Source organism: Sus scrofa, chromosome X (genome assembly GCF_054392235.1).
Source record: "Sus scrofa isolate SSC_HxYL_T2T_F1_AM1 chromosome X, Sscrofa_HxYL_maternal_Yorkshire_Landrace_v2.0, whole genome shotgun sequence".
NCBI classification, from domain to species: Eukaryota; Metazoa; Chordata; class Mammalia; order Artiodactyla; family Suidae; genus Sus; species Sus scrofa.
Window position 1 is genome coordinate 50983107 of NC_139401.1, and position 24402 is coordinate 51007508.

Below are 24402 nucleotides of genomic sequence, written 5' to 3' on the forward strand. Positions count from 1 at the left end.
CACACCTACACCATATGGAGGTTCCCCCGCTAGGGGTCGAATTGGAGTTGCAGCTGCAACGCCGTATCCAAACTGTGCCTGAGACCTACACCTTAGCTCACGGCAACGCCAGATCCTTTAACCCACTGAGCGAAGCCAGGGCTTGAAGCCGCATCCTCATGGAGATGAGTCGGGGTCTTAACCCGCTGAGCCACAGATGGAACTCCTAGGATGCATTTCTAAATGCAGACTTTTAGGCTATGCTACCTGAGGTTGCTTCCTCTGTCCTTTATCTTTAATAAGTTCCTCACATCTTTTCTGCGCAATACCCACGGGTCCGGAACTCTCGGCCCCAAGCGTCTTCCACTTCTTGAGTAACCCGGGCGGTGTCATCGATTACTCGACAGACTTTTCTATTGCTCTAGTCTTGCTGCCAGATCAGCGGAAAGGGAGAATCTGCGTTCTCAAGCTTGGCTTCCTACTCCTTCTGCCTGGGCGGTGCTGCGCAGGGATTGGCCTGCTTGGGCGTCACGTGGTCCGCAGCAGGATGATGGCGGGCGCTGCAGAGGAGTCTCTAACGCTTTTCCGGGCTGGCATCCGCGCAGCGTTGGAGGCTTGGCCCGCCTTGCAGGTGAGCGAGGACACAGCTGGAACAAAGGTTAGGGACCGGGCCAGAACAGGAGTTGGCCCGGTGAGCTGCCCAAGGCTTAGTTGGTTGGGCGGCGTCAGAAGCGGACCCTTGCGCCACCGCAGGCCGGTTCCTGGGCTGACGTGGTGGGCTCGGGCCTGTGTTCGCAGATCGCTGTGGAGAACGGCTTTGGAGGTGTGCATAGCCAGGAGAAGGCTGAGTGGCTAGGGGGTGCAGTGGAGGAGTATTTCTTCCGCAATGGTGAGTGAATTTAAGGCCCTAGGACTTGTTTAGGGGCGCGGGGAGGAGGGCGGTCTTGGTGAATCTGCACTTCCTCTTGAACAATTGTCTGCTGATACCAGAGTCTGAATCCTGAGTTCGAGTGCCTTAGGGCCATGCCATTGACTCCTTGTATCGCGTTGGATATGTCGTTTTACTCCCCTGAGACTCAGTTTCCTAATTTGTAACATGGATATGAAAGTATCCACCAGCGCTGTCCAAATCGAAATATAATGCCAGTCACATCATGTAATTAAAAATTTTTCAGCAACCACTTTGATATAAAAAGCAGGTGAAATGAATATTGTTCAACTCAATATATCCAAAGTATTTCAACATGTAATCAATATAAAACATTATTAACGAGATGTATTACATTTTTTTTTAGTATTAAGTTTTCAAAATCTGGTGGGTGTTTTGCAGTTTTATCACATCCCAATTTGTCTTGGCCTAGCCACATTTTAAGTGCTCAGTAACCACATTTGATTATTTGGACAGCAGAGATCTACACCTTTGATGTGTCTTGTAGGTTCTATAAGAATAGGGGCCCTTTAGGTGATCTTTTGTGAAGTATGATTTTTTTTAAATTATTCACTTAGTTTTCTTGGCCTTGGAGATGGCATTAGGCAGAGACCTTTCTCTGAAAAAAATTTATTATTTGGTGAGGGATCTAGATAAGTAAATAGGTTTTTACTCACAGGGTGGTAGGTGTTCTAATAAAGATCTCAGGGTGCTTGGGTAATGTGAGACTGAGGAAGAGGCTTCTTTTGGAGATTGTTAGGGTAAGGTGGCTTTTGGGTGAGTTTTAAGGGATGAGAAGGAGTTAACTAGGTGGGAGAGGCAGAGCAACACTCAAAAATAAGTTCTGTGGTATGAGGAGATTATGTGTTATATTTGGAAAGTGGCAGGGAGCTCAGTGTTAGAGTAGGGCTGTATGGTGTGCTTGTGGGGGTGTGGGAGGGGGGAGTGATAGAGAATGAGGCTGGAGGTTGGTTGGGGAGGCCCCTGGAAAAGGGTGAAACATGGAAGGATTTGTGGGCCTTTGATTTTATCCTTTAGGCCAGCATTTGTCAAAAATATATGCTATGGAAGACTAGTTCTTTTTAGGTGTTCAGTGAAGAAACCACTTCTCCAGTCACATGATATAAAAAAAGCTCTTCAGCTCTTAAGAGTCACCATAATCATTATCATATTAAAGGTTCTGATAAGAACCACCAAAAAGAAACTTGTTTACCATGATTTTTCTATGAATAGCTTCCCTTAAAGTCCAGCAGGACAGTTACGTCTTATAAGCAGAATATGAAACACTGCAGTAGGAGATAAAACTTCATGAGCAGGATTTAATAGGATGGGGTTTACTGGCTATAGAAAGTAGCCAGTATGGGGTTCCCGTCGTGGCGCAGTGGTTAACAAATCCGACTAGGAACCATGAGGTTGCGGGTTCGGTCCCTGCCCTTGCTCAGTGGGTTAACAATCCGGCGTTGCCGTGAGCTGTGGTGTAGGTTGCAGACACGGCTCGGATCCCGAGTTGCTGTGGCTCTGGCGTAGGCCAGTGTTTACAGCTCCGATTCGACCCCTAGCCTGGGAACCTCCATATGCCGTGGGAGCGGCCCAAGAAAAGGCAAAAAGACAAAAAAAAAAAAAAAAAAAAGTAGTCAGTATGGAGCTTGGACTGGAGAGGGAACAACTGATGAGAAGACTGTTTCTGTCTTGAAGATGATGAGGCAGTGGCAATAGTTACGGAAAAGAAGGGGTGGATTAGAATCTTGGAAATTGTTTGGCTGTAGAGGAGTGGGGGGGGGGCATGAGGCAGGTTTCTGGTTTGAGTCGTTGCGTGGCTCAGATACCTTTTATGGAATAGGAGAACCCTGGAGGATTGAGAAGTAGGTTTGGAAGGTAAGGTGATGAATCTGGCTTTGGGAAAGGAGGGTCTGAGGCACCCTCTAAATAGGTGGAGAGTAGTGTGGATTGGAGACAAATTTGGGGGATATTCGAGTGGTAGGGAAAGCCAAGGAGGCGAATGGAGCTCTCCCAGAGGGAAGAGAGAGCAAGGAGCTTTGTGGAAGACTTTCTTGAGTTATTCTATAATTCAGAAAAAGTAGAGTATAGGACCATAACGTGACTGAAGCCGAGAGAGGAGGGCTCTGCCAAAGTCACATGATAGCATGTTGGTGCCAAGGCTGTGATGATTTCATCTTGAAGTACTCAACGTCCATCTCTTCTTACCTAACCCATTGGTCTCTGGCCTCCTGTTTGGCGAAGCCACAATCGTGAATAATTTCTAGATTTCAAAAACTTCAGCCCTTGTGTGATGGAAATTAACATGGATTATGGGTCTTCCCTGCATTAGGCATTTTTTGGGTGACTCCCTATAACAGACTTTCAATGAGGTTACCATTAGTCTCACTTTGTAGTGGAGAAAACCAAGGCTTGAAGATGAATAAGTAACATGCTCAAGGTCACGTAGAGGGAAGGCTGGTTAAAATAGGCCAGATGAAAGAGGGTGAGTGTGGAAGAGAAGGCTTGGTCGGATGCAGGAGATTGGAAATCAAGTGTTTTATTTGGTGTTTTGTTTTTTCTTTTTTAAAATCATGTTAAAATCTGGAATGTAGAGTACTTCAGCAAATAAAAGGCTTACTTTTGAACCTTTACTAACCAAGCAGATGTGGATCCACTAGGTATGTATTGAAGAGTATTGGGCAAGTGTGATAAAGTTGGCTGGTCTTTGATCAGAGAGCCTTATCCTTTCCTACTTAGCTGACTTGGAGCTAGAGGAGGTGGAGGACTTCCTCGGGGAGCTCATGACGAATGAGTTTGATACGGTTGTGGAAGATGGGAGTCTGCCCCAGGTGAGCATATCTTGGGTACAGTTGCCATTTCCCTGCCTGCAGCCTTTCTTCCCCAACTGTCTGTTTTAAACCAACCCTCTTGGCTGTAACCATTCTTTTCTTGAGTCCTGTGCAAGAACTTTCTATGATTCCTTGTTGCCTAAAGAAAAGTCTAGTTTTCCCTGGCCTTTCAAATCTTGCTTTTCAAATCCTTTCCCAGGCCAGGTACATGCCTGACATGTTTTGGTTAACATCCATGCACCTGCATCAAAGGATTGCCTTCTGTGTTTACATTTTCATCTTTTAAACCCAGTTCTAGGGCCTTCCCCGTTAGGGGGCCCTCCTTCAATGCTTCAGGCAGTTACTGAGCCCTTCATATGTGGTTGCTTCATTAGTGAACTCTTTGGGGAGGAAAGAGCCTCATTCTCTTCCTCCCCACTCTTGTCGCAAACACAGGCTGGTTGTATTGTAGGTTCTTTAGAAAATCCAAGCTGGTTGAATGTTTTCTCGGTAGGTGAGCCAGCAGCTACAGACCATGTTCCGCCACCTCCAGAGGGGTGATAGGGCTGCTCTGAAGGAAATGGCCTCTTTCATCACACAAAGAAAGTGCAAAGTTAGAGCCACTGCACTAACTACAGCCAGAGAGACTGATGAAGATGAGGATGATGCAAACAGCGTGGAGGAGATGGAGGTGAGAGGGATGCCTCTTGGGTGGGGAGATGCAGATATTTTCAGTTTTCTGGCAGATCACCTAGTTCCCCAGGGGAGTGATTGGGTGGTGGTGGTTGTATCATCCAGAGAGGGCAGGAAACTTTCCTAAGGTCATATAGACAGTCCTGGCAGAGCTGGGAGGAGAACCTGGGTTTCCGTCGGCCACAGCTTGGAGATGTTGTGGGGTTTTTGGTTTTTTTTTTTTTTTTTTTTTTTCGGTCTTTTTAGGGCCATGGCCATGGCATTATGGAGGTTCCCAGGCTAGGGGTCAAATGGGAGCTCTAGCCACTGGCCTACACCACAGCTGCAGCAACGCAGGAACCGAACCGCGTCTGTGACCTACACCACAGCTCATGGCAACACCAGATCCTTAACCCACTGAATGGGGCCAGGGATCTAACCTACATCCTCGTGGATGCTAGTCAGATTCATTTCCGCTGAGCCACGATGGGAACTCCAGGGAGGTGTTGTATTAAGCTCTCTCCTTTATTTCTCTTCTAGGTTGCAGCTATGAATGATGGGGCAGTTACAGATGGGGTCTGCCCCCAGCCACCAGACTCCCAGACTATTAAGGAAGAGGATATAGTAGAGGATGGCTGGACTATTGTCCGGAGAAAGAAATGAGTGGGGCCAGAAATGGTTTGGGTCCTTATTTGCTAGTTGTTTTGGGACTTGTGTGTAGGGGGGTGTTTTGGAGGGTTATGGACCTCTGGACTGGTTTCCTCATCTCCACCCTCTCCCCATTCCCCTGTACAGCTTCTTCCAGGGGGAGAAGAGCCCTAGGGTCCTTGGTCTTGGGCTGGTGGGATCTGGTTCACCAGGGCCTGGAGTTACTGTCTGAGTGATGAGGGATGCTTTCCCAGCAAAGTGCCTCTTGGGTGCAGTCAGGGTGAAGAAGAAGGGATGAGAGGTGTGGGACTGACTGGAGAAGCTAAATGCTGGTTCATGGCAGGCAAGTGGATTGTAAAGGGAGAGGACCAGGGAGAACCAATATTCCTGCTGGGTCAGGATGTGAATGAAAGTAGCTGTGGTACCTCTCCCTCTTCTCATCCCCCAGTCCTACAGGGCACCTCTGTACCACTGCCCAGAAATTGGAACCTCCCAGGAACACTCCCTTCCTGCAGCCCAGTGTCCAGCCCTGAGTTCCTTCAGGATGACCTTGACAAGGCAACGAGCTTGGGGGACCCAGGCTTTGTTTTCTGTCTCTTCCAACCTCTTTCTGAACTCCTTATCCCATCTAAGTCCCGGGATGAGGCCTAAGACCTCAATGAATAATACCTTACTGTTTAATTTGTGGCTTGACTTGTGAGTAGCCTTGGAATCAGCTTTCTGAGAGCTGAGCTTTAGAGCTCAGCAAGGGAGCAGTTTCTGGGCCCACTCTAGCAGCCTGGTACTTTGGACAAACAGACGAATGGAGCACAGCAGTGTTCTGAAAGTTTCTGTAAGCTTGAAATAAACTGTATTTTTCTTTAAAAAAACAAAACAGAGTATTCATTGTCCTCCCCCCTCCCCCTTTCCCCTGTCCTGCCCGGTGGCCCTGCCATGGGTCTGGACCATAAAATACTGGGTAGCCTTGGGGCCGGGTAGAAGCTAAAAGCTATGGGAGAGGCAGGAGAGGTCTGGTCACCACCCCGCTTAGCATCACATGTGTGAAGATACTGGTTGAGGGGCAGGGGTGGGCCAGGACCATGGGGTCAGTGGCAGAGCTGGCACTTGAATCCAGATCTCCTGCCTCCGGTGCTTTGGGGGGAATTGGGTGGAGGCAGGATCTGTAGGGTATTGAGGGGTTGGGGAAAAATGGCCTAATTCAGGCAGGTCTAGCAACAGCTCCCACACTCCCTGGGGACAGGGTTTAAAAAAAAATTAACATCACTGTAGGAATACTTTTTTAAAAGCCCAGGTTTTGTGAAAAGATGAATTAAAAAGCCCAAGACCCAGCATTCAGGATTGAAAGTGCCCATGATGGGAGTTCAAGTATTGACTGAGCTGGGAGGGAGGGGGCTGGGACCCCAGTTACCCACAAACCCTCTAGGTCTTGTCTCGGGTCTGGGGGGCTTCAGAGGGTTCAGCAGTGGCTCCTGAAGCTGCCACCGGTGCCTCTTCCATCTCCCTGTCCTCAGACAATGTAGGCCCTGGGCAGAACGTGTCCCCACGGCCTGCCCGGCCAAGCACAGCCATCCATCGTCGCTGCAGCTCCTCTGTCTCAGGACTGAAGTACCAGCTCAGGTGGCTCTGGGTGATCTTGAAGACATGCCTTCTGTCAGGCCGTTCCCCAGCCTCAGGAGGCCCCACCTCAAAGCCAATGAGGGGCAGGCTGCGCTGGGCTTTCACATCCTGAGGAACAGGGACAGAGTCAGGGATCACCTTGGGGCTAGGCTCACTGGTTTTGTTTGCATCTGTTAAACCTCTTTTCCTTCCTCTGCTCTAGAACCTTCTGTGGCTTCACTGAGAACAGGAAAATGTCTGAACTGGGGCTACAACGCAGGTTGGTTCAAATACCTGTTTCCTACCACACCCCAAACCAGCTGGGTTAGTCTCATAATGCTTTCAGGCCTTTGGGCTATTGCCCCCATGTGCATATTCTTCACTCCAAATTGGACCAAGCAGTGCCCTGTCTCTATTCCAGCTTTCTCCAGGAAGCTAACCGCCCCCCCAACTCACCCCATTTTTCCCTATAAATGTTGACCCACTCCTTGTCCGTAGCCAATCTTTGTCTCACAAGGGTAGGGATTCTGATTTCCCCTTAGGTTTACCCTATCCTCCAAGGCCAAGGAGAGCAGCCTGGTTTTGCCAGATGGCTGAAAGGACCCAAAGGAGTAGGATGCACACCTGAGGGGCTCCGTAGATGTACAGCACCAAGGGTTCGTTCTCAGGGACCACAAACCATGCCTTGTGCCAGCCTTTCCCGCCCTTCTCCATGTAGTACAGGAAGCTGCAGATGACGCTGTTCTCCGCAGCCACTGAGGCCTGTTTCTGTGTCCAGAGACATGGGTGGCATCAATGTTGATAGGAAGCCTAGCCTGCCTCCTCTTGGCCTCAACACCCCCTCAGCACAGGGATTTCTATTCCCATGTCTCAGAGGAGGATACTGAAGCTTAGGTGACAGGAGTGATCTGCCCATTGTTACCCAGTGAATCAGAGTTGAGATGCAAAGTCAGGCTTGTCTGCTGGACTCAGGCCATGGCTGCTTCCTTAGAAGCAGGGTTGGTAGGAGGGGTGAATAGCTCTCAGCAGGGGCACCTAAATGCCAATCAAGCATTTTTCCATCAGTCCAGTTATTCCTAAAGTTATTTCTGTTATTTACACTTCATCTTTTTTTTTTTTTTTTCATCTTTCAGCCCATCTATTCCCTATACTTAGCGAGAAGCAACCTAGCATTGTGGTTAAGGGGTTGGGTTATGGTGAAGGGGTTGGGTGGGTAAGGCAGTCTGCCTCAGAGTCCCAGACCTAGGTGGACATATATTGACTTGGAAGGAAAGCATATAGGGCTGTCATAAGGATTAAATGAATTACTATATATGTAAAGTGTTTAGAAGAGTGCCTGGCACAGAGTAAGCATTCTTTAAGTGAATAAAATAAATACCTCAATTTAGCTAAAAAACAAAAGCAAAAGTGTATGTATGTGCGCATACGTAGAAAGATAGGAAGCATAAGTGTTAATGGTGGCAAATCTCTGGGTTGAAGGAATTTAAATTATTTTGGTTTATACTGTCTAACTTTCTTCAGTGCACATATCCTACTTTTAATAAGAAAAGGTAATTTGTTTAAAAAAAAAATCCCAGTTTTGCTACTCACTGATGGTGTAACTTGGGCGAATAACCACCTGGGCAGTTTCCTCATTGGTAAGACGGATAGTAATAGCATTGATAGATAAGTTACTATGAAGGTTAAATGTTTAAAGCCCTTAAATAAAAATTTCTCTTTCATTCACTCTTGTACTCATTTTACTCACTCCAGGCCTGGGTCACTTCTCCGGTGGATGCATGTAGTAAGCATTATGGTTTCAGAGATGCCCAGGCCTCTGTCACACTGTATGGGTGGCTGGGGCCCATGTGGTCAGTGTGGGCAGGTTAGTCGGGGGGCCTGGCTCTTACCTCCAGGATGGACCTCCGGCGCTGAGGTGTATGCTGGCTGCAGGCTGGGCTGCTCCCGGGCACACCATGCAAGGCCACGTAGCAGTCAGTGCACACACGGTTGGAACGGTTGTTGTCATAGACGAGGCGGGCCCGAAACTCGGAGCACTTCCCACAAACCACCTGGGGTGGCAAGTGGGCAAGAACAGCCTGATTCCAGTCGGCCTTCCCCTTCAGTGTACCAGCTACCAAAGCGGACTAGCAGCCTTCCCCAACTTAGAGGGTGCCCACTCAGAAGTGGGCCTTTGGGCTGCCAGCCTCTCCCCTCCCTAGCTTTGCCCCTGCCTCCCAACACTCACATGCCCACAGGCCTTGCAGTGGTGCCTGCGTTTGGTGATGGAATTGAAGGGCTCCTGGCAGCGCATGCACATGGTGACTTCCTTTTCCCGGATGGGTGTAGGTGCCCGCTTCCCAAGATCCACGTTCTGTAGAGATGGTCAGGTCTCAGGTCAGAAACAGCTACTCCCCAGCCCTCGCCCCTGCCCCAAGGCTTGGATCATCACTGGGAGGCAGCAGACACATTCAGAAGACCTGCTTTGAGTCCTGGCTCTGCTCTACCTCATCGTGCTCCTAAAAACAAGTTGCTTCTACTTTCTGGGCCTTAGTTTCCACAATGATTTCTCTGTGGCTCTGCCGATAGAAGACTGCGCTTCTGAGGTCATGCATTGCCTCTGTGGTCTTTACTCTCTGGGAAGGGGAGAGGTCCATCTCAAGGTAAGGTGGGGACTTGGAGGCCTGGATGGGGTCCCAGTCCAGGAGTGGGTGGGGACTCTTACCGGAGAGTTGGGGGGTGTGTCTTCATCTTCCCTGTTGGTCGAGTTCAACAGTTTGAAGGTCTCCAGCGTCTGCTCATGCTTTAGGAGGGTGGAGTTGATGGCCTGGGGGTAAGTGTAAGAAATAAGAGGTCAGAATACCTCAAAACCCACCCATTTCCACCCTTACCTCACCTTCCTATAACCTAGCTTGGAGTCAGAAAAGTTGGGTTCCAGGCCCAGCTCTACTTGCTAGGTGTATGACCTTGGGCAAGTCCCTTCCCAAATCCAGGTCTCAGTTCTTATATTTGTAAAATGGGGGAGGGGAATCAGTGGCTGTAAAACCTCAGAAGGCCTTCCTGGCTACTGTCTGGGATTAAGGTTTTATAGGGCTTATCACTGGGGTTATACCCTCAGAGGAGCCGGGTTTCTAAAGGAAGAATTAGTTTCTGTTTAACCCCTGGACCTCAGTTTGCTTATCCGTAAAATGGTAACGGTAAAGGTTTACTGGAAGGCAGGTGTCCAGGCCCATTCTGGTCAGATGCGAATTTCAGGGGAGAGTCCACCACCCGCTAGGAGACCTGTTAATACTCTTCCAGCCCCCTACCACAAAGCCTTCTTGGATGTTACCTGGACCCAGTCTTTCTTCTCCTCCTCAGTCCTTGGGTGGGGAAGGTGGGGTGGGGGGGGAAAGAAAGATGTTGGGTTAGGCAGGCCAACCAAAAGCAATTGGAGTGGTAAAGAGCAGGTGTTTTGGAGTTGGAAAGACCTGAGTTTGACACTATGCTCCTTCACTTACTACTTATGTGACCTTAGGCAAGTCATTTAACCTATCTGAGTTTATTCATTCAATGGTTATTATTACTTTCTACACACCTGGGAATTTGGGTCTCATGGTCTGGGGGAGATAGACAGGGACAATACAGGGTGATCAGTACTGTGACAGAGGGAAAATAGGGCTGAGGAGCCCAGAAGAGGAGACCTGTCCCATTCTGGAGTTTGGGTAGGGGCTGCTAAGGAAGGTTTCCTCAAGGAGGTGCTGTGCCTCAGGTAGAGGGGTAAGGGTGAGGCATGTGAATAAGGGTACGGAATATACAAGAAACCATAAATAAATCCTATTGCTGGATTATCAAGTTCGAGAAAAGAGGGAAGTTCATTTTTCTTCACTTGTTAAATGGATATGGTAAGTTTCAGTCTGGGTTGTTCTGAGCAGTAACTTAGGTGATGTGTAAACTGCTCAGCTCGGTCCTCAATCAGTGTGAGGTTCGGCTTCCCTTCGCCCTCCTCAACTCTCCTATCTGTCCTGCAGTCTCCAAGGCCGGGTGCAGTCCCGTCAACTTCTCACTAGGAGTAGGATGCAGCCTCTGGTCTGACTCCAGCCTGGCTTCTTCTAATCTCCTTCCAATCTATACTCCAGACATCAAGAGTCTTTTTCAAATATGAAAAAGATTCTAATATGAAAGTTTGACTATGTCCTGAGGACCACTTCATGAAAAATTAAGGCTGTGAGTCAATATTTAGCTATAAGAATGTCCACTGCACTGCTATTTATTGTAGTGAAAAGTTAGAAGCAATCTAAGTGTCCAACAACAGGGGATCAGGTTTAAAAAAAATGATGGTATATCACTACTGCCAGACCACATAAATGATGTAGAAAGCTGTTGATGTTAACTGAAAACAACATATATAAAACATACATAGCATTCCCTTTTTGTTTAAAAATATATGTGACTTGAATGTTTATATTTGTCAAAACTCACTGATGGTACACTGAAGACCTATGCATTTCACTCTGAAAATTCTGCCTTGAGAAAAAAGAGGGGACCTTGAGGAAAAGCCTGAAAGAGGTTCTGCCAGCTCATTAGCACTGACTATCTCTGGGTGGTACAGTTTTTGGGGATTTTACCTTATTCTGATTGTATTCTTTTCTTCTTCTTCTTCTTTTTTTTTTTTTTTTTAATGGCCGCACTTGTGGCATATGGAAATTCTGGGCTAGGGGTACAATCAGAGCTCCAGCTTACGCCACAGCCATAGCAATGCTGGTTCTGAGCCGCATCTGCGACCTATACCGCAGCTTGTGGCAATGCCAGATCCTTAACCCACTGAGCAAGGCCAGGGATTGAACTCACATCCTCACAGACACTATGTTGGGTTCTTAACCCCCTGAGCCACATGGGAAACTCCTGTATTCTTTTCGAAAAATTCTTTTTTATTTATCTATCTATATTTTCTAACTTCTAATTTCTCTGCACTAAACAATACAACCTTTGATGTTTAAGGGCTACAATGGTGTTTTTGGCAATGCACGCTGAAGTATATAGTGTCTGTAATTTACTTTAAAATGGTTTAGCAAAATATTTATACGGAAAAATATACACTGACTCCTAAGTCAGTGGTTCTAAACCCTGGTGCACATGTTAAAATCATCTGGGGAGCTTTTAAAATTCCCCATGTTCATCTCTGGAGCACTGCGACATACATTCGATCCCCAGCACAGCACAGCAGGCTAAGGATCTGGCATTGCTGCACCTGTGGTAGAGGTCGCAACTGTGGCTCGGATCTGATCCCTGGCCAGGGAACTCCATATGCCACAGGAAGCCAAAAATGAAAAACAACAACAAAGACTCCCCATGTTCAGGAGTTCCAGTTGTGGCACAGTGGGTTAAGAATTGGCTCAGGTTGCTGTGGAGGCACGGGTTCAATCCCCAGCCTGGCACAGTGGGTTAAAGGATCTGGCACTGCTGCAACTGCAGCTCAGATTCAGTCCTTGGCCTGGGAACTTCTATATGCCGTGGATGCAGCCATTAAAAAAAAACAAAAACAAAATTCCCTGTGTTATACTCCAGACAAATTAAACCAGAGTTTTCAGGGGTGAGTTCTAGATGTAATTATTTTTTAAAAGATTCTCAACTGATTCCTATATCACCAAAGTTGAGAATCAGCTGTCTAAGTGGTGGGCATATGGGTGTTTCTTGGATTTCTACTTTTCTGGATATTTGAAAAATTTCACTGAAAACAACTTTTTAAAAGGCAGTAAAAGCAACTGCAAAGCAAACCCTCCATGCTTTCCCTGTGCAACCTACAATGCTTGGTGCACCCATCTGAGCCTAGCATCTCTCTGTAGCCTCCTTCTTCCCATCTTCCCAGCAGATGACCCATCCCACTCATGTGGCTTGTCACTTAGGCTCTGCCGAGGCCCGACTGTGCCCTGTACCTGCCCTCCTCTGGATGTGCCTGTTGTCGACTGTGTTCTCACTTCCCCGGCCATAGGCCTCCAATATGGTCTCTCAGTGTCCTAGAACATCAAACCCAACTCCCTTCTCTCATCTTCCAGGAGGACACCCTCTAGCCTACATTCATCTCTCTCTCCTGCTTCTACACAGTCCCACCAGTGAGGGTTCTGACTCATTTCTCAATTCCTTGCAGCCTGTTAGATCATCAATCCATGTGCATTCACTCTGGCCCTGACCATGACCTGATACCCTATCACCTGGGCCCTCAGGAGACAGCATGAGCTCCAATTCCAGCTCTGCTTCTTTCTAACTGTGGGGTCTTGGGCAAAGTGCATAACTCTTCTGTGCCTCAGTTTTCTCATCTGTAAAGTAGGGTTGATGGTAACAGTGGCTACTTTAAGGGTTGTTTTAAGGATTCAACTAGTCTAGGAGTTCCTGTCGTGGCACAGCAGAAATGAATCGGACTAGAAACCATGAGGTTGCGGGTTCAGTCCCTGGCCTCTCTTAGTGGGTTAAGGATCTGGCATTGCTGTGAGCTGTGGTGTAAGTCGCAGACACGGCTCAGATCTAGCATTGCTATGGCTGTGGCGTAGGCTGGCAGCTGTAGCTCCAATTAGACACCTAGCTTAGGAACCTCCATATACTGAGAGTGCGGCCCTAAAAAGACCAAAAACAAAAGAATTCAACTAGCCTATGGCGTTTGCATTGTGGCTCAGTGGATTAAGAATCTGACGTTGTCTCTGTGAGGTTGCAGGTTTGATCCCTGGCCTGGCTCAGTGGGTTAAGGATCTGGCGTTGCCATGGCTGGGGCATAGGCCCCAGCTGCAGCGCCGATTCGACCCCTGGCTTGGGAATTTCCATATGCTGCAGGTGCTGCTGTAAAAAGAAAAAAAAAAGAATTCAACTAGTTTAGAGTTCTCTGGTGCCCTAGTCATTACGGACTTGGCATTGTCATGGCTGTGGCTCAGGTTCGATCCCTGGCCTGGGAACTTCCACATGCCACAGGCACAGCCAAAAAACCAAGAATTCAACTAGTCAATTTAAACTTGTTAAAATTACCTAAAAACCATGCCTGGCATAAGAGCAGGTCTTTATTAAATGTGAACTAAGGAGTTCTCGTCGTGGCTCAACAGAAATGAATCTACGTATCCATGAGGACACAGGTTCGATCCCTGGCCTTGCTCAGTGGGTTAAGGATCTGGCTGTGGTGGGTTAAGGGTTGCTGTGAGCTGTGGTGCAAGCAGACGCAGCTCGGATCTGACGCTACTGTGGCTGTGGGGTAGGCCAGTGGCTACAGCTCCAATTCGACCCCGAGCCTGGGAACCTCCATGTGTCATGGGCACGGCCCTAAAAAGAAAAAAAAAAAAGTGAGCTATTACAATCATCCAAGTAGAGAATAGATATGAAGGCCCTTTTGTTAAATGGCTAGGCATTATTTTTTAAATTGTTATTATGTAAAATTTTTTATGAAAAATTTCAAACATACAGAAAAACAGACAGGATAGCACAAGTACATTAAATATATATCCACTATATAGATGCAAATTTTAAATATTTTGCTGTATTTACTCCATATATATGTATATAGTAATATATATCTATATGTAGGTGTATATGTGTGTACATGTATATATTTTTTGGTTGATAAATCAGTTAAAAATAAGTTACAGGTATCATGATATTAAATCCTCAGCATACACCACTAAAAATCAAGGCTATTCTCCTTTCTTTATCTTCTTATACCATTATCACACCTGAGAAATTTAGCAATAATGCCCTGATAGCTAATGCCTAGTTCATATTTAGGATTTTCTCCTATTGACTTTCAAATGCCTTTTAGGGCTGTTTTTTGTTTTTTTTTTCAAACCAGACTCCTATCATGGACCAAGCACTGCATTTGGTGTTATTTCTCTTAAAGCTCTGAATCCGCAATAAACTATTTGTACTGTTGTTATTCATTTTTGAATTACTATCTCATTCTTCCCTCTCCTCTAACCCCTCAGAAGAACAAGCATCTTTGAGCAAAGGTACCCACCCTTTCTCTGGAACACTCGCCTCTAGGGAGGCAGCTTGTCACCTGGCACTAGGCCTAGAATGCCTCAGCATACCTGAAGGGAAGACGGGGTTGGAGGGAAGAGATAGGCAAGGGCAAGTACCTGGCCTGGAGCTCCAGGGAGCGCTGCTTTCCTGACACCAGGAAGGTCCGAGGCAGATTGAGGTTGGAGCTTTCCTTTAGCTGAATAGAGAGAGAAAGGGGCTTGGTGAGGCCTACTGAGCTCCATAGGGCCCTCGCCCTCTGCACACATGCATACATTTGGGATCAAAGTCAGAACATCTTTGTTCCTCCCAGCACTAAGTCCCCACTCCAGGTCCCCATTTCCCACCTCCTGGTGCTCACCTCCATGCCATCTACATCAATGCGTGCCCGCACGCTAAACTTCTGGCCAAGTAGCCGCAGCCTGGGCACACAGTAAAGGAGGCGGTCGTTGAACTAGGAAGGAAAAGGTTTTTGGATGTATGTACAGAGGACTCAGCAAGGGTGTGACCCAGCTCCCTTCCCTTACAGGACTCCTGAAAGTTTACTGCTAGGGACTCAAGGCAATAGATGGGGAAAACACAGCACAAAGGTGGCAAGGAAAGAGCCTAGGTATGGGAGTCACTTCCTAGTTGGACGATCTTGGGCAAGACACGTCTAAGTCTTAGTTACTATTATCGGTAGAGAAAAAAATTTTCTAGTATAGGTAGTGAAAATACAATGAGTTAGTAGCTGAAAGAATGGAAAGCAGAAAGTATAGGCTTGAGTGACTACCAGGTCAATGTCAAGCCCACCTGCACCCCTACCCATGGCAGTTACCAGTATGAGGTATCGGTCTTGAGTGGTCCCATTCTTCGCTGACAGCTTAAGGATGTGGCCTTCTTTTATGAGCTCTTTGGTGGGGCTGACAATGTCTTCCTCCCCGCCTAGCAGCTCATATACCTTCAGCAGCTTGTGCATTCGCTCCTGGCAGGAGACAGTGAATAGAAGGCAGGGTTTGGGGTTCTGGTCTCCCCTCAGATGTACACAAGTTGCAGCCTCCCAGGACTGAGACAGAGATAGGTGGCTGGCCAAGGAAAGACAGGGGCTAGAAGGCCACTCACCATTTTGCGGATGGCAGCGTTAGAGTGCTCTGCTGCTGTGGCTATAAGCTCCAGAGACTCTGTGGGCAGAGTGGGAAGTCAGATGAGAGACTAGCAGAGAAAAGTCTCTTGGGAGCCTCTTTGCTCCCTGAATACCTCCTTCTGGCCTGACCCATCCCAGAAAGTGCCAGCCTCAAAGAAGTCCACAGCAACATCACTTAAAATCAGAAACTGACTCAATGCCACAATAGCAGAATCATAATACAGAGAAGAGCTAGCAGCTAATAAAATGCAAGCTTAAGATTATTATTACCATAAAAAAATAATAGTTACATATGTAATTGGAAGGAAACATACCCATGTTTAACAAGTTGTCTCTAGATGATGGGACTATGGGTCATTTTTAGTGTCTTCTTTAGATTTTTCCGTACTTTTTATATTTTTGACAAAGAACATGTATTACTTTTATAATCAGAAAAAACTCTTATAAAGAAACAGACAATCCTATTCTTAGTCTCAATAATTTTTTTTCTTTCAGTGCCGCACTTGTGGCACCTGTTCCCAGGCTAGGGGTTGAATGGGAGCTGCAGTTGCAGTCCTATACCACAGTCACAGCAATGCTGGATCTGAGCTGTGTCTGTGACCTATGTCACAATTTGAGGCAATGCCAGATCCTTAACCCACTGAGCGAGTCCAGGGACCGAACTCGCATCCCCATGTATACTATTTGGGTTCTTAACCTGCTGAGACACAATGGGAACTCCATAATAATTCTGATTACAGGAATGTATATGAAGAAAATACACATTCTATGTACAAGTACACTTTCATCACAGTGGTGTTTATACCAAACCAGAAACAAATATGTCCAACTGCAGGTGTTCAGTTAAATAAATTAATGTGCATTCATATAATTCATATAATGCAATATTTTGCAAGTAATGCTTATGTAGTTTTTCATAATCTGTGAAATGCTCACGATGTTTTAAGAAAAGGAAAAGATACAAACTTGTATATACCAAATGATCTCAATTTTGCAAATACGTATGTATAAAAAACACCAGAAAAAAATATTTCAAAATGTTCCTCATGCTTATTCTCTGGAGGTGATTCTCTCTAGTATCATAAGTGATTTTCCTTCCTGCCTCTTTAAGCTTTCCTGTATTTCCTATTGTGACCAGGTATCATTAGGAAAAAAAAACAAAGTCCCTATACATTTCCACACACTAATAAGTCTTGCCCATGCTTGAGGCCTAGCTGTACTACACCCCACTGACAATGCACCCCACTCTTGTCTGCACGGCGCTATATTTGCCCACTCAGAAAATATGCCTGGGAGTTCTCACTGTGGCTCAGCAGTAACAAACCTGACTAGGATCCATGAGGATGCGGGTTCAATCCTGGCCTCACTTAGTGGGTCAAGGATCCAGTGTTAGCATATGCTGAGGTGTAGGTCGCAGACACGGCTTGGTTCTGGTGTTGGTATGGCTGTGGCAGAGGCCAGCAGCTGTAGCTTCAATTTGACCCCTAGCCTGGGAACTTCCATATGCCACAGATGCAGCCCTAAAGAGGAAAAAAAAAAAAAAAAAAGGAAAAGAAAATATGCCTGCAATGGAGGAGCATAGGTGCTTCTGAAGAGGGTCCAGATGGTTGGCCAACTAAGTGTCATTTTCCTAAGAGGCTCTTCCTCCATAACCAAATCTTGGTGCTCAAGATCTGTGCCCCCTAATCCAGTTCAGGCCTTTCAGGTGCCAGTCTCCAACTTCCCAGCCCCAGCTGCCAGAGGGAGCATTCTCGCACACAGCTTGCTTGTCACTCCTCTGTTCAAATCTGTCAATGGCTCCTCTATGCCTGCAGGGTAAAGGACCAGTCCTTTAGCCTGACATTCAAAGCCCTTGGTGATCTGGCTTCTGTTGACCTCTCCAACTTTCTCAACTTGCACCTCCCTAAACATGTCCTGTCTTGCTTCATCTGGCCAACTAAATCTTCTGGATTTAGCTCACCTCCTCCAGAAAGCCTGCCCTGAGTTCCCAGGCTGGGTTAGGACTCTGTCTGGGTTCCCACATTCCCCTTTGCCCCACTCCGTCCCACCAGTCACACTGTGTATTTATTGTGTATTTACATATATGCATCCCTCAACAGACTAGGATCCCCTTAGGATGTGGCCAAGGTCCTACCACCCTCTTCTGGGCTCCTGGGCTTTACATAGCATCATTTAATCCTCATAACCCCATGTGCCCTGTTTGTCCAATGAGGAAACTGAGACTCAGAGAGAGGAGGTGGTGGCCTTTGGTTGTCTGCCTGGGAGGCAGCAGAGCTGACATCAGGGCTGGGGCTGCCCTCCCAGTTGCGCTTTGCCCTACACATTCTCATCTCCCCCACCCCAGGGCAAGGGGCATGCTGGGTCGTGGAGGTAGGCGGTGTCCTGGGAAGGGGATGGGAAGAAGACTCTGGCAAGCTGTGGGCATACAAGTTCAGGCCTGTGGAGGCTGCTGGGCTCAGCTTTGCTATTAGAGGTGCCTTTTCTTCTCTTTTTAGGGCCGCACGTGTGGCATGTGGAAGTTCCCAGGCTAGGGGTCGAATCAGAGCTACAGCTGCCAGCCTATGCCACAGCCACAACAGATCTGAGCCGCTTTTGCGACCTACACCACTGCTCATGGCAACGCCAGATCCTTAACCCACTGAGCGAGGACAGGGATTGAACCCGCATCCTCATGGATACTAGTCATTCTTAACCCGCTGAGCCACAATGGGAACTCCCAGGAGGTATCTGTGTGGGGTGCAGACTGGCATTTCTAGGGGTCCAGTATGTGTAGGCTATGTCTGGGGATTCAGTGCAGGGATATCAGTACAGGATTTCATTTAGGGGTTCAGGTGAGGGAATGCAGTTTACAGGGAGCTTTGCGTAGGAGCTTGGCCAGGAAGCTCTTGGTCTGGGGTTTGGTCTGGGCTTGGCAGGCTGGGATCTTGGTCTAGAGTTCAGTCTTGGGCTCAGGGTAGGCTGCTCAGGCCAGGAGTTCCAGCTAGCCTGGTTTGGGGCGCTCAGTCTAGTGTCGAGGCTCCAGAGTTCAGTCTAAGAAGTAGAAAATGGGGGCATCAGCCTGAGGAACCAGACATATGATTGATTCAGTGGGGTTCAGACCTTGAGGCAATTTCTAGGGCTCTAGCTGGGGATTTTAGTCTGAGGGGTTAAAAAAAATAGGGAGGTCAGCTTAAGATCTGGGGCTGGGGAGCTTAGTGAGCACATCCTGAGCTGGCTCTCATTCATTCTCATTCTGAGCAGCTCAAAAAATTAGACTGGGAAGTTCTTTCTGAGGGGTTAATCTTTGGAGTCAATGTGCAGAGCTGAGCTGGCCAAGCTCAAGCTCTGAGGTTCATTCTAGGGACTCAGAGCCAAGATTTGTATAACAAGAACGCAACTTAAGTGAACTCAATCTGGGGGCTGATTTTAGGCACACTCAGTAGGGAGGGCAGCAGCCAGGGCATTCAGTAACAAAAAGAGCTAATGTCCATTGAGCCTTCACCATGTGCCAGGCACTGTGCTAAAAGCTTCACCTGGATTATCTCACTAACCCTCAAAACAAGTCTATGAGGTAGGTATTACCATCATCCCCATTCTATACCTGAGAAAACTGAGGCCAAGAAGCCTGGCAGCTTGCCAGGAACATGCAGTTGGTAAAAGGGACTATCTGGGGGCCCAATCTAGGGAGATTACACTGGTGGCTCACTCTGGGGGTCCAGTCCAGGGAGCTCAATTGGGGAATTTCAGTTTCAGCATGCCATGGTAGGGATCCAGTGTGGAAGTAAGATTACAGAACTCAGTCCTGGAAGCTCAATGTGGACCTATGATTCTAATGAATTCATGGGCTCTGAGTGGATAAATGAGATAGGAAGCTTCTGGGGACCTCGGAGGACATACAACATGGAGACTCAATATGGCAGCCATACCCTTCTCTGGTCTCAGTATTGGGCTTAGTCTGGAGACTTCATTCTGCTGGACTCAGTCTGGGAATCTCAATCGGTGAATCCAAGTGTGGGAGGTAGGAAAGAGGGGGCTCAGTCTGGGAGAAGTCAGTTTGGCACTTGAGATTTAGAAGATCAGACTTGGAGGTTGGAGTGGGGAGCTTAATTTGGGAGACAATCTAGGGCATCAGTCTAAGGGCTCAGTGAGGGGGATGGAAAATGGGGTCCATCAGTCTGCAGGACTTGGGCTATGGAAGACACAATGTGGAATCTCTATTTAAAGCTCAGATTGAGCGGCTCGATGTCTGGGTTCTCTCTGGAGTTGACACTGGGGAACTCTAGGAATTCAGTCTGAGGACTCAGCGATCTCAGTCTGTGGGATGGATCTGGAGAGTCATTCTTTTGGACTCATTAGATCCAAAAGAATGACTCACTGTGGCCTGGAGCAGGGGGTTAAGGATCTGGTATTGCTGCAGCTGCAGTGTAGATAATAGCCCCGGCTTGGATTTGATCCCTGGCCCGGGAACTTCCATATGCCACAGGGGCAGTTGAAAAAGAAAAAAAATGGTGGCCAAGGAGATCCGACTGGGAAGCTCTTTTGGGTGACTCTCCTTCTGGGACCTCAGGCTGAGTGCTCTGACTGGGAACCCACTCTCAGAGCCGAGGGTGGGGAGAGCATTTTGGAGGCTCAGCCTGGGGTGGGGATCTTAGTGTGGGGAAACCAGTGTGGGGGATCTATAACTGGAACCTCAGACTAAGTTCAGCCTGGGTCATCCGAGGGAATCAGTATGGAAGGCTTAAGGTTTAGGTTATGTCATTCACCCTGGTACCTCAGTACAGACTCTAATTTGGGGAGAGTAATGAGGCACTTAGTCTGCAGATGTCTGTTTGTAGAGTTCAGCTATCAAACTTTCTAGGGTCCTAGCTCTTTCTTGAAGTCCAGACTTGGTAGCAAAGCACCCTGTTTGGTAGGGTGGAAGGGGCTTAGTTTGGGAAGTGGACATAGCAGTGGACACAACTGTCTGCTCTTGTGGAATCTTGTGGCTTCTAGGACCCTACACTTTCTTGGTTTTCCTCCCACCTTTAGGGCTGTTCCTTATAAGTCTCCTTTGCTGATTCCACTTCCCTCAGCTTTGCCCTTGGATCCTTTTTCTTCCTATTTACATTCAATCCCTTGGTGACTGTGGTCAGCCTTATGGCTTTGCATACTGTCTCTGTGCTACTGATATCCAAATGTCTCTCCCTGAGGTCCTAGGCTCATCTAACTGCCTAACTGGTAGCTCTCTTTGAACATATCCCAGATCAAACCCCTAAGCTCATCTCAGGAACCATCACCACTAGCCAAAAATCTGCAAGTCATTCTTTTTTTTTTTTTTTCCCTGTCTTTTTAGGGCTGAACCTGAGGCATATGGAAGTTCCCAGGTCAGGGGTCAAATCAGAGCTGCAGCTGCCGGCCTACACCCTAGCTACAGCAATGCAGGATCTGAGCCGCATCTGTGACCCCCACCATAGCTCATGGCAATGCTGGAGCCTTAACCCCCTGAGAGAGGCCGGGGATTGAACCCGTGTCCTCTTGAACTAGTCGTGTTCATTACCACTGAGCCACCATGGGAACTTCCCCCCCCCTTATTTTTGCAAGTCATTCTTGACTTTCCCAAGCTCCATATCCGTTCACCCTAGGTTTTTCAGTGCTGCTTTCAAATATAATATATTCTGAATTCAACCATTTTTCACTACTTCCACTGCTACCACTGTCATCCAAGCCAACTTTTCTCACTTAGAATATTGCAAATGGCTTCTGATTTCTCATCTCCTTTTCTACCTTACCAAGTGATCCTAATCAAAATCTTCTCATGGCTACCCACTGCACTGAGAATAAACTCCATCTCCTTATCTTGGCCTTCAAAGACTTGCTCCTCTCTCCAAATCCTATTTCTTCCACCATTTTACCTTCACTGGTCATGCTCAGGTCACCCTGGTCTTCTTGCTGGTCCAGAGATATGCAAGCAAGCTGCTGCCCTGCTCCCATCCCCAATACCTGCCCCCCACCTTCACCCAGGAACTCTGCGCCTACTATTGCCTCTGCCTGAAACGTGCTCCACCCTTCTCAGCATTCCCTTCTTAGTGGCTCTCTTACTATTATTATTCAGGTTTGATGAAAATATATTCTTTTCAGAGGCCACCCAATTTAAAGTTGCCCCCTCCCAGTCACTGCCATGTCACCCTCTTATTCTCTGAATCACATATCTAATGTTCTCCTGTGTACTTATGACTTTTGCTTACTGTCTATCTCCCCAACTAGAATACATGCTCCCTGAGATCAAGGACCTTGTCTGTCTTGTTCACCTCCATGTCCCCTATACCTAGGACAATGCACAGAACACCGAGGTTCCCAGTAAATAGCTGTTATGTTAATGAAGGAATGAATGGGAATAACAGGTTGGGGAGACTCTGGGGAGCACTCTTTGAGGTGTGACCCTGAGGAGTGGATTTCATACTGAAGGAATCAGAATGAAACACTTTTCTAGTGGTTACATGTGTGAGGACTCATCGAGGAAAGTGGTATCTCAGCCTAGAGATCCAAATATGGGAGGACGAAAATATGGAATCCAGTCTGGGGTGCTCAGTTCTGGAGAGGTGATTCTGTGGGGTGCCAATAAGACCTAGTGGTTCTTTTGTGGGGAGTCATTCTGGGTAGTGGCTGGTGGACAGAGAGTGGAGCTCTAAATGTGGAGGATGGAGAGTCAGGGGTTTTATGAGTCAAGTCTCTTTCTGGAGAGCTCAGCTGGGGGGATTCAGTAAAAAGGGCTTGCCTGAAGGAGGTCAGTCTGGGTTCTTAGACTGGTAGCTAAGGCCCTGGGAGTTTAGACTTAGTTTCATTTTGGACTTGGGATAACCTCATTTGAGGACAAGTCTAGGGGTCAGCCTTGGGGGTCTCAACCTAGGAAATGGATGGCTTCCTTTAGGGGATCATTCTGGGTATGCCCTTCAAACTCTGGGGTTCCAGTTGGGAGAGTCAGACTGGGGGAACTTCTGAATGTTGTGTCTGGATGCTTGGGGAGGGATCTCAAAATCTGGAGGTTCATCCTGGGCTCTCATTCCAGACCCTCACAGTGGGCCTTTCAGTTTGGAGATCCTATTCTGAGATTTCAATTACATGGCAATGGAAGGCTGACCCTGTGAGTTATGTCTTGGGGTGGGAGGCAGGGACCAGTTGTGCATACTCACTTTGGGCATCCTTGCTGTCTGGGGAGCCATGGGGCAGCTTTAACAGATAGTCCTTGAGAAGCAGCTCATAACGGGGGATGCGCTGCACGGGCTCCAGCATGTGGTGCTGCAATGTCAGGTTGCCGCAGGCTTCCTCCTTCTGTGATAAGCAGAAGCAGGGGGGCTCAGGTCTGGCCAAAGATCCCCCCAGGGGGTCCTTGTAGACCTGTCCACCCCGGACAGCCCTGTCCAGATTCACCGCTTACCTGCACCTCATGGATGATCACTTTAAACTGAGTGGAGCGCTCTGTCCAGGTGTTGACCAGCTCCACGGCCCGGTCAAAGTTCTTTACATACTCGCCATACATCTTGAGGAAGGGTGCCAGCTTCTGCAGGATGTCTCCAATGCGTGGGTAGCGGTCCCTGGAGCAGAAGCAGGGGCTGACATGGTACTGCTGAGCCTCGTCCCCCAGAATGCCTCCACCCCATAGGCCGTTCTCATCTGTCTTGAAAATCAGCGTCTCAGCCAGTCTGTTCCTTTGGAAATGCTGCTTATATTATAGACTGATTAGGTCACAAGGCTCAGCTTGACCTGAGACCACAAGTGGGGCTACCATCCACCTCAACCTTGCCCTGCTTGAGGACAAGGAATGACACGTCCTAGGATACACACTCTGACTTCACTGCAAGGGCCACTTCAAATACTGCTTATTGATTCTGTGCCTAACCTTGTGCTGCGTGATTCTGGGGACATAAATGAGTCACACTTAGCTAAGCCCTGAGAGGGTCACCGTCAGGTAGAGGGAGCAAAGTAAGCAGGCCTGGTCGCCACTCCTCAGGAGTCACCGTCTACTGGCGGACACACAGGACCAAACCTGGTCCCAGACTTCATTGGTCAGTCTGCCAGGGGAGACACAAGAACCAGCCCCGGTTCAGCTCCCAGGGGTCACAATAGTTGGGGAGATGTAGGAAGTGACTTCATGCCAGCCATCTGTGGTCACACAGACATGCTTTATCCTGTGGGTGTGGGGAACGTGGAGATGATTTAAGCAGGAAGTGACATGGTCTTATTGTTGTTCAGAGAGACCATTATGGCAGGTAGTATAGACTTTAAAGGATGAATTAGAAGAGGAAAGCCTGGAAGCTGCCAGGAGACTGCTTATGAACCTTGCCCTTCTACCTCAGGACTCAGCTCAGATATTACCTCCTACCTGAATTCTTTAACCCCCAGGCTAGGTTTGGTTCCTTTATCAGAATTCCCACAACCCCCCATTCTCACCTCTGTCATAGTACTGATAAAAAAAAAATAACAATAGCTCACACTCATCAAGCACTTATTATATACCCAGTAATGTTCTAAGCTCTCTACATGTATCAACTCATTTAATTCTTAAAATAACCCTACCAGGTAGGCTATTACTGTTACTCTCATTTCACAGCTGAGGAAACTGAAGCACAGTCATTTAAGAAACTTGCTTAACATCATAAAGCTAGCAAGTGGCAGAGCCGGAATTTTGACTCCAGCCAATTTAGCTCCTAATCTCATACTCTTTAGGGGTTTGCTATTTGGTT

The 24402-nt window shown here is 47.6% G+C and overlaps 2 protein-coding genes across 2 annotated transcripts in view; one reads left to right on the forward strand and one right to left on the reverse strand.

The window, feature by feature from the left end:
* The first annotated feature begins 520 nt into the window (after positions 1-520).
* Positions 521-5908, forward strand: TSR2 (TSR2 ribosome maturation factor). Its single transcript, XM_001927898.6, has 5 exons — positions 521-610; positions 778-868; positions 3644-3735; positions 4229-4405; positions 4927-5908. The coding sequence occupies exons 1-5, from the start codon at positions 527-529 to the stop codon at positions 5047-5049; spliced, it is 567 nt and encodes a 188-aa protein (XP_001927933.2). The 5' UTR covers positions 521-526; the 3' UTR covers positions 5050-5908.
* The window catches only part of FGD1 (FYVE, RhoGEF and PH domain containing 1), a 38963-nt gene continuing 20416 nt past the window's right edge, over positions 5856-24402 (reverse strand). Inside the window, exons 7-18 of the mRNA XM_003135106.7 lie at positions 23097-23253; positions 22852-22990; positions 15682-15740; positions 15398-15544; positions 14942-15034; positions 14700-14779; positions 9941-9971; positions 9335-9436; positions 8858-8983; positions 8520-8681; positions 7255-7398; positions 5856-6759 (exon numbers count right to left, since the gene is read on the reverse strand). Of these exons, the coding sequence (XP_003135154.1) occupies positions 6454-6759; positions 7255-7398; positions 8520-8681; positions 8858-8983; positions 9335-9436; positions 9941-9971; positions 14700-14779; positions 14942-15034; positions 15398-15544; positions 15682-15740; positions 22852-22990; positions 23097-23253 (1546 nt within the window). The 3' untranslated portion in view covers positions 5856-6453. The remainder of the gene's footprint in view (positions 6760-7254; positions 7399-8519; positions 8682-8857; positions 8984-9334; positions 9437-9940; positions 9972-14699; positions 14780-14941; positions 15035-15397; positions 15545-15681; positions 15741-22851; positions 22991-23096; positions 23254-24402) is intronic.

What these genes read in the sequence shown, in the direction of transcription:
- TSR2 (XM_001927898.6), top strand. Translation starts at nt 527, where the DNA reads ATGATGGCGGGCGCTGCAGAGGAGTCTCTAACGCTTTTCCGGGCTGGC. An exon ending in AGGCTTGGCCCGCCTTGCAG is followed by an intron (nt 611 to 777) that starts GTGAGCGAGGAC and finishes CTGTGTTCGCAG; the next exon opens with ATCGCTGTGGAGAACGGCTT. An exon ending in AAGATGGGAGTCTGCCCCAG is followed by an intron (nt 3,736 to 4,228) that starts GTGAGCATATCT and finishes TTTTCTCGGTAG; the next exon opens with GTGAGCCAGCAGCTACAGAC.